Source organism: Otolemur garnettii, unplaced genomic scaffold, assembly GCF_000181295.1.
Source record: "Otolemur garnettii isolate 467f Iridium unplaced genomic scaffold, OtoGar3 scaffold00135, whole genome shotgun sequence".
Lineage (NCBI taxonomy): Eukaryota > Metazoa > Chordata > Mammalia > Primates > Galagidae > Otolemur > Otolemur garnettii.
In genome coordinates this window covers 5,479,137-5,488,776 of record NW_003852530.1, presented here as the reverse complement: position 1 = coordinate 5,488,776, position 9,640 = coordinate 5,479,137, and the positions used below count along the sequence as shown (strand labels likewise).

General features: G+C 43.4%; 1 protein-coding gene across 2 annotated transcripts in view; it reads right to left on the bottom strand.

Moving 5' to 3' along the window:
- Positions 1-4,606: 4,606 nt before the first annotated feature.
- The window catches only part of LSM14A (LSM14A, mRNA processing body assembly factor), a 64,703-nt gene continuing 59,669 nt past the window's right edge, over positions 4,607-9,640 (bottom strand). The window contains exons 10-11 of one of the 2 annotated variants that reach the window (XM_003798443.3): positions 8,203-8,259; positions 4,607-6,504 (exon numbers count right to left, since the gene is read on the bottom strand). In XM_003798443.3, the coding sequence (XP_003798491.1) occupies positions 8,236-8,259 (24 nt within the window). In that variant the 3' untranslated portion in view covers positions 4,607-6,504; positions 8,203-8,235. The remainder of the gene's footprint in view (positions 6,505-8,202; positions 8,260-9,640) is intronic. The other variant, XM_003798442.3, reaches the window with a different exon arrangement.

Genomic DNA, 9,640 nt, shown 5'->3' with positions numbered 1-9,640 from the left:
AGTTTTTCTATTTTTAGTAGAGATGGGGTCTCACTCTTGCTCATGCTGGTCTCAACTCCTGACCTCAGGTGATCCTCTGCCTGGGTCTCCCAGAGTGCTGGATTACAGGCGTGAGCCATCACGCCCGGACTCCTTGACCAATTTCTACTTGGATGACACCTCTTCCAAGTTGTCTCTGAGTCTTCATTTTGGGAGAAACCAAGGCAGCCTGCTGAGCAAGCCCCCATGTGGCATCTTCAGATTCAGGGATGAATCTTCACTTCCTTAAATTTGATTCCAATGGTACTGATACTTCTCATCTTTTGAAAACCCAGTTATAATAGGTAAACTAAGCAAATTGGTGACATCTGGGGTCCTACAGGAAGAGACCATTCAGCTCAATTATCTTGTACTGGCCATATACTCTCTTCACCTCCACATAAAACAACTTAATTTCTCAATTAACAAGGCAAGAGGGGGTGGCGCTTGTGGCTCAGTGGATAGGTTGCCAGCCCCATATATCGAGAGTGGTGGGTTCAAACCTGGCCTAGCCAAACTGCAACAAAAAAATGGCTGGGTGTTGTGGTAGGCACCTGTAGTCCCAGCTGCTCAGGAGGCTGAGGCAGGAGAATCATCTAAGCCCAGGAGTTGGAGGTTGCTGTGAGCAGTGTGACACCACAGCACTCTACTGAGGGCGATAAACTAAGACTCTGTCTCTACAAAAAAAGAAGGCAAGAGGATCCTGTAACATGCTGAATTCAGACACGATTAGATCTGAAAAGTGAACTGTAGAAACTATATAACCCTTCTCAGGAAGAGCAGGGGTTGCTTCTCTGCCTATGCTGTCAACACAGGTCCCCTCTGCAGGAGCAGCTATTCTGACAGGCAGAGAACTCACAGAGACAGACACTAGCCCTGTAAAATTAAGAGAAACACCCATTTCCTCAATGCTCAGAACAAAAACTTGAATTCAACTCCTCTAAGTCTCAGTACTCAAACCAGCCGAACTTTGGAGAAAACTTGAGTCCCACCGTCCCCATTTCCCCCCAGGTCCTGTCCTGCAAAGATGTCCCTGTCTACTTAGGCCCTTCCATCTCTTCATGCCCTACTCACAACCTGGAGAGACTAGATTTGGAAAGATGAGGAAAACGGTTAACCTCATACTACTAAGGAAACTTTACCAAGGACCTCAAAGCAGGAGGCTGGATGAGAGAAGCCAGCTGTGTTGTATAACTCTTTTTCCAAACCTGACTGATCAGAACTGCAATATAGACAGATATGTAGGCCCTACTAGGGGGCACTTCGGAATCAGATCCCCTGGATGGGGCATGGGAACCTAAACTTTATTTTACTATTTGTTTTTTTAGAGATAGGGTCTTGCTCAGGCTGGAGTGCAGTGGCACAATCATAGCTCACTGTAACTTCAAACTCCTGGGCTCAAGTGATCCTCTTGCCTCAGCTTCCTGAGTAGCTAGGATTACAGGGGTGAGCCATCATGCTCTGCTTAGTTATAGGAACAAAGGTTTTTTTTGAGACTACTTCTCAAAAAACTCTGTTGCCCAGGCTACAGTGCCATGGCGTCCTGCCTTGCTCACAGCAACCTCAAACTCTCAGGTTTGAACAATCTTCCTGCCTCGGTCTCCTGAGTAGGTAGGACTATAGGTGCCCATGAGGATGCTAGGCTAATATTTCTATTTTTATTAGATACAGGGTCTCGTCTTTGGTCAGGCTGGTCTTGAACTCCTGAGCTCCAGGGATCCTCACTCCTCATCCTCCCAGAGAGCTAGGATTACAGGTGTGAGGTACTGTACCCAGCCTGTTGAAAAATATGTTTGTAGAGATGTGAGCTGTGCAGGCTGCTCTTGAACTTATAGCTTCAAACTATTCTGCCCTCAGCCTCCCAAAGTGTTGGGACTATTATATGAGCCACCATGCTTATCTGAGAATCTGTACATTTTTTTTTTTTTTTTTGAGACAGAGTCTCACTATGTTGCCCTGAGTAGAGTACCATGGTGTCACAGCTCACACAGCAACCTCCAACTCTTGGGCTTAGGTGATTCTCTTGCCTCAGCCTCCAGAGTAGGTGGGACCACAGGCACTTGCCACAACGCCCAGCTATTTTTTGTTGCAGTTTGGCAGGGGCTGGGTTCGAACCCACCACCCTCTGTATATGGGACCTGTGCCCTACTCACTGAGCCACAGGTTGAGAAATTTTTCTTTGTTGCCCTCAGCAGAGTGCCGTGGCATCATAGCTCACAGGAACTTCAAACTCTTGGGCTCAAGGAATTCTCTTGCCTCAGCTCCCTAAGTAGATAGGACTACAGGCGCCCACCACAAGGTCCAGCTTTTTTTTTTTTCTTATTCCAGTTGTCATTGTTTTAGCTGGCCCAGGGCTGGGTTTGAACCTGCTGGCCTAGGTGTATGTGGCAGGCACCCTATCCACTGAGCTACAGGCACTGCCTTTTTAATTTTTTATAGACAGAGTCTTGCTCTGTTACTGAGGCTGGTCTCAAGGGATCTCCCACCTTAGCCTCCCAAAGTGTCGTGGGATTACAGGAATGAGCCACTGTGGCTGGCCCATAATACCGTATTTTTACCATACCCTTTCTATGCTTAGATATATTTAAATGCACAAATGCCACTGTGTGGCCGGACGCGGTGGCTCATGCCTGTAATCCTAGCACTCTGGGAGGCAGAGGTGGGTGGATACCTTGAGCTCACAGGTTTGAGACCAGCCTGAGCAAAAAAGCCAGAAAAAGTGAGGCAAGAGGATAGCTTGAGCCCAAGAGTTGGAGGTTGCTGTAAGCTATGATACCATGGCGACAGAGGCTCTGTCTCAAGAAACAAAACAAATGCCACTGTGTTCCAATTGTCAGTACAGTACCATGCTGTATACAGGTTTGCAGCCTAGGTGTGTAGGTGGCTATCCAATCCAGGTCTGAGTATGCATACTCTACGATGTTCACACAATGAAATTGCTTAACAGTGTTTCATTATGTGTCCCTGTCATTAAATGTGGGAGGATTGTACTCCCAGGATGTCAGTTCAACCCAATTGAGAGCTACTGAGTTGGATCACCACTCCTGACCTCTCCCTACCCTGGACATTAAGCCCTGCCGTTGGAGAGAGAAATGGTCCATTAGACAAGCTCTGTATCTCCTACAACTCTGCCCACGGCGAGTATGTTCTGACATGGAGTTTGTGGCATTCCTTGGGCCGGATCGGTATAGTTTCCTCATGTCACAGATCTTAATTTAGGAGTGCTCTACACTCAGTAGGGAAGAAAGGGGTTTTTCCCTAAACATCTCCAACAAACCCAATCTTTGGGACAGAGTATTTTATTTTTATCATGGGCATTACACATATCTCTGTAATTCCACTCTTCTACTATAAAGATGCCTTGTTATGTTACTTTTTCTTTTTTGAGACAGAGCCTCAAGCTATCCCCCTGGGTAAAGTACTGTGGCATAACAGCTCATAGCAACCTCCAACTCCTGGGCTCAAGTGAGTCTCCTGCCTCAGCCTCCCAAGTAGCTGGGACCACAGGTGCCCGCCACAACGCCCGGCTTTTCTTTGGTTGCACCCGTCATAGTTGTTTGGCAGGCCCGGGCTGGATTCGAACCTGCCACCTTGGTGTATGTGGCTGGTGCCTTAGCCACTTGAACCATGGGTGCCGAGCCCTTTCTTTCTTTTTTTTGGGAGACAGAGTCTATGTCAACCTCAGTAGAGTGCCACAGCATCACAGCTCACAGCAATCTCTAACTCCTGGGCTGAAGCAATTCTCTTGCTTCAGGCTCCCAAGTAGTTGGGTCTACAGGCCACAGTGCCCAGCTATTTTTTGGTTACATTTGTCATTGTTGTTTACCTGGCCAGGGCTGGGTTTGAACCTGCCAGCCTCAGTGTATGTGCTACAGGTGCCGAGCTGAGCCTATGTTACTTTTCCTTTCTTTTTTTGAGACAGACCCTCACTCTATCACTCTGGGCATCTTAGCTCAAAGAAACTTCAGATTCTTGGGCTCAAGTGATCATCTTGCCTCCGCTCACCATAATGCCTGGCTAGTTTTTCTGTTTTTAGTGACATGGGGTCTTGAACTCCTCAGCTCAAGCAATCTACTTATCTCAGCCTCCCAGACAGGATTACAGGCATGAGCCACTGTATCTGGCCTTTAAAAAAAAAAAAGAAAGACAGGAGGCCTTGCTATATTGCCAAGGCTAGCCCTTGGACTCCTGGCCTCAAGTGATCCTCCCACCTCAGGCTCTGGAATAGCTAGGACTTCAGGCTAGGGGCACGGTGGCTGGCCTTATGTTTCTACTAAAAGAGAATGTTACTGTCTAAAGAGAAAGAATTTTTTTTTTTTTTTTGAGACAGAGTCTTAAGCTGTCACCCTGAGTAGAGTACCATGGTGTCATAGCTCACAGCAACCTCCAACTCCTGGGCTTAGGTGATTCTCTTGCCTCAGTCTCCTGAGTAGCTGGGACTACAGGTGCCCACCACAACACCCTGCTACTTTTTTTGTTGTAGTTTGGCTGGGGGGCTGGATTTGAACCCGCCACCCTTGGTATATGGGGCCAGCACCCTACTCACTGAGCCACAGGCGCTCCCCGAGAAAAAGAACTTTGACAAACATTTTTTATTGAACAGTTTTATTCTCCTTTAGAATAAAAACTTTGTTTTGATATTGTAAGGTGCACTGCAGGTATGCCATGCTGCCAGTTTTTATTGGGGCACCAGATGCCCCAGCCAGTGACCCAGAGGGCTGGGAAACGCATAACTCGTACTTTCAGAGCATGTAGAACTAGTATTTACAGTTTTTCTTCTCGAAATCAGCCTGGGACATCTCAAGCAGTCTATACAGGTATTGCCATAGCACTTGCTCTGATGCTCAGAATGCCTCAGAAATGTGTTCAGTATCATGATTTGTGGGTCCTCCAAAAGGTTTTGTTGTTAACATGCAAGCAAACAGTACTAAACAATGTTATTCTAAACTATGGCTGCCAAGTGTTGGATCTTAGTAATGAAACCAAATTACAAAACATTTCCTTGTAGAGCTATACAAAAGATATAAAATTAAAATTAGAAATATCAACCATCTTTAAATATTCCAATTCTCCTACAGTGCATTTTCCACATCTTTATCACTACTGAGTGTTTCAAGGAGAAAGTTAACAAAAATCAAACTAGATAAAAATATTTAAATCTTTGGATCTCTTTATTCCATGGCCTTCATAAAAACAAAGAAAGTGGCCAAATTTTTTCCACTATAGCTTAAAATATCAAAAAGATTTACTAGTAATTTATAATTAGCAATGAACTCTGTACTGAGTCATTTGAGGGTCACAGGCCCAAGGAACAGAGTGATGTGTTACAGGTTGCCAAAATAACTTCAAACACTCTGAATCCTCTTTAAATAGGATGGAACGAGGCAAGGTGTCGTGACAAAATTCCAGGCATAATAGGAGTAACAGTTCATTGATGCCTAGTTTTACTGTACTAAAAAAGAGAGGGAGGGTTACTTATTTGAAAATACAACTAATTACAGTCTTATCTATGATTATTTACATTCATATACTGAAAATATCTATTATTTGGACAAATCCTGTGATAAGTCACTTGCTACAAAATGAAGTTCTTACAATAAGCATGAACAATTTATCCTTTTTAGATAATGGAAGAATGTATCAAAAATCTTCATTTATGTTCCAAACATTTAAAAAAAAAAATCAAAAATCTCTTTCTTAAGCCTGGAAAGCTAAGAAAAAAAGACCCACCCATAACTCTGCTTCTCAGCACATCAACTTCTGCAAGGACACAGCATGTTTGCTGACTTTAAAATGTTTATTCTGTAAAAAATTAGTTGCTTTTTATACAGCTATACAAAGTTCTTAATGTTTCTTTGGCAATGGAATATAATGGAATTTTACAACTATATAAAAAAGTTACCTTTGCCTAAGAAACAGTATTTACTGTGTGTACATAGTTGACTGACAAAATTCTCTACCATCCAGCACCCTAATTAATTGACGAAATAAGCTATCTCAAATTACAGGATTTCCCAAAAGAGAGAGAGAGAGATAGAGATACACACGCACGCACGCACACAATCTTCTGTGGCTCAAAACACAGTATCACGGCCCTATCTGCAGGCAACTTGCAATCATTGCCAAATACAATTTAGTGATAAAAAAAATCCTTTCAGTGATGAAAAAATACTTATAAGTCCCATTGAAGTACTGCTTTAGTTTAACTATACATAAGAAATTACTTAACCTTCTGCTATTCCAAATATATTTAATGCTCATTTTTTAAGATGAGCCTTCCTCCCCCCCCAAAGTAACTGCATTTTATCTTTGAAATTAAGCAGGAAAACAAACAAACAAAACCCCAGTGCTGGTGACAAATATATAGCGAATTCACTTCTTCATTCTTCGCAAAGACTGAAACCAATTTTCAGGACCATGAAGAGCTAGAAATTCACCTATTTTCAAAGACTTGTTTGTAGACTATGCAGCAACTTTGTTGTCTTTCTAAAAAGGAAAAAAAAATTAGCTCATCTTCCAAATTATTGATTATTAAATATGTTTTATGTTGCCTTTTTTTTTTTTTTTGAGACAGAGCCTCAAGCTATCGCCGAGGGTAGAGTGCTGTGACGTCACAGCTCACAGCAACCTCCAACTCCTAGGCTTGAGTGATTCTCTTGCCTCAGCCTCCCAAGTAGCTGGGACTACAGGCACCTGCTACAATGCCCGGCTGTTTTCTGGTTGTAGTTGTCATTGTTGTTTGGCAGGCCCGGGCTGAATTCGAACCCGTAACCTCTGGTGTATGTGGCTGGCACCTTAGCTGCTTGAGCTATAGGGGCTGAGCCTTTACATTGTTTAAGTTTATTTAAAATTACCTTTAAATATAACCTTCTTTCACTTTCACATAAAAATAGGTTTCACTAATTTCTAGGAAATACACTAGAACCTCTGTAAGCCAACCAGTCGAGGGACTGTAACAAACTTGTCAACATACAGAGGTGGTCAACATAAGGTACTAGGCCTAGTATGTACACATGGTGCATGTCTGGTCTATGAAAATTAGGCCAATTTAAGGAGGCAGTCAGTGTAGGGATGTGATCAAGGTGAAGGTTCAACTGTCCTTTTTATAACTTTTACACTCCATAGGAGGTCATTATTTGTTTATTGTATTCCCCAGTCAGCAGGTTAAAGCTGTGGTGTCATGGGGCGGGTCCTGGCAACAAGGCCGCTGTAAGATATGTGCCTCCCCCAATATTGCTGATTGCCCTCCTAATAATTTTTTTTTTTTTGCAGTTTTTGGCCAGGGCTGGGTTTGAACCCGCCACCTCTGGCATATGGGGCCAGCGCCCTACTCCTTTGAGCCACAGGCGCTGCCCCTAATAATTTTTAAAAACAGAGAAAGAACTTAATTAAAGCTTCAATTTAGAAGTTAAACTCATTAAAAAAAAATGGACAACACACATTGAAATAAGCTTCAAAAATTCCTAACTCTGATGTCTTTATAAAGTAATAAAATGCCCAGACGGTAAAATAATACTTCTCTTAAAAAATTCATGCCAAGGGAAAGCAATGATTTAGAAATCTATTTTAGGCCAGGCATGAGGGCTGACGCCTGTAATCCCAACACTCTGGGAGGCTGAGGCAGGTGGATTGAGATCAGGTTCGAGATCAGCCTAAGCCAGAGTGAGACCTCATCTCTAAAAATAACCAGGGCGTTGTGGTAGGCACCTGTAGTCCCAGATACTCGGGAGGCTGAAGCAAGAGAATTGCTTGAGCCCAAGAGTTTGAGGTTGCTGTGAGCTATGATGCCACAGCACTCTACTAAGGGTGACAAAGTCAGACTCTGTCTCAAAAACAGAAATAGAGACATCTATTTTAAAAGGGGAACTTTTAAATTTGAAATAAGTTCTTAAAAATAGTAAGCTGACTGGGAAAATGTTTAAAAAGTAACCAGTGAGAAAGCAATGAAAGTCTCAAGAAGCTTATGTCAGAGCAGGGGCTTGGATTTTCCTTTGGACTAGATGCTGCCACACACATGATTTTTACTACCGATTCTCATCCCAATTATTTGAAACAGACATTTCCTATGTGAGACTTTATCTGTGAATACAATGACATAGAGAAGTAAATAAACTAAAACATGAACCTGCTGTTCCCCACCAAAGCCAACCTTCACATCTCCCAATTTATTTACTTTTTTTTTACCTTTCAGAAAGCTGTACGATCAATCCAGACCTTTTAGGGTCCAAAAGCTGTGGTTTTCTGAAAGGTAAAAAAAAAAAAAGAGATAGAGGGGGAAAAAAGTGGGGGAAGGGAGAAGAGAAAATAAAAGGCAGGAGAGGTAAACACGGTGTCATATTGAGTATCCTACAGTCATTTCAGATACCTCACTATCTCTGGACCCTCTCTGAAGAAACAGAAATTAAAATGCAGGGCACTGTATCCCCAGCTACAAGAGCACAGCCAGCTCCCACACTCTTACTGGTGGTCATCAGTGTACAGAATAGGAGGTGGCTTCACTCTTTTTTAATTGAGACAAAGTTTCACTATGTCGCCCTTGATAGAGTGCTGTGGTGTCACAGCTCACAGCAACCTCAAACTCTTGGGCTCAAGAGATTCTCTTGCCTCAGCCTCCCAAGTAGCTGGAACTAAAGGTGCATGCCACAATGTCTGTTTATTTTATTTTAGTTTATTTATTTATTTATTTATTTTTAAATTTTAGTTTATTTTTTAACAGGCCCGGGCTGGGTTTGAACCCACCAGCCCTGGTGCATGTGGCTGGTACCCTAACCACTGAGTTACAGGCACCCAGACCCCTCCCCCCTTTTTTTGAGACAGAGTTTCATTTAGTCACCCTCAGTACAAACCATCATAGCTCACAGCAACCTCAAACTCTTGGGCTCAAGTGATATTCTCTTGTTTCAGCCTCCTGGGTAGCTGGGACTACAGGCATCCGCCACACACTGGGCTATTTTTAGAGATGAGGTCTTGCTCTGGCTCAGGCTGGTCTCTAACTCCTGAGTGTCAGCAATCCACCCGCCTCAGCTTCCTAGAGTGCTGGTATTACAGGTGTGAGCCACTGCAGTGAATTCCTATCAGCATGATAACCAATTACTTCAAGCTCACTATGGCTTCAAGTTGAGCTAAGTGTTTTGGTGAAAGAAAAGTAAAACACATACTGACTAATACCAAGAGGTTCTCATCTAGCTGGTGACAGAAAACAAAACACATGAAATGAGAACGTGTCCTTAAAATGAGTGCCAAAGAAAACACAGGGGGTCAGAAGAAGGGAGGGTAGGAAGGCCAAGAAGACAGGGGAAATCTTGGGTAAGTAAAAGGGGGCACCGGGACATAAATGTCAAAAAGGCCGGGACTGCATCTGTTTGTTATCACCACATAGAGTCTGGAAAACATGGAGAATTCTGTGTATTTGCAAAATTAGGTTAGAGTTGGAATCCAGGACAGTGTGTATAAAAGATGACCATGAGGCTCGGTGCCTGTGGCTCAAGTGGCTAAGGCACCAGCCACATACACCTAAGGTGGCGGGTTCGAATCCAGGCCGGGCCCACCAAACAACAATGATGGCTGCAACCAAAAAATAGCCAGGCGTTGTGGCGGGCGCCTGTAGTCCCAGCTACTTGGG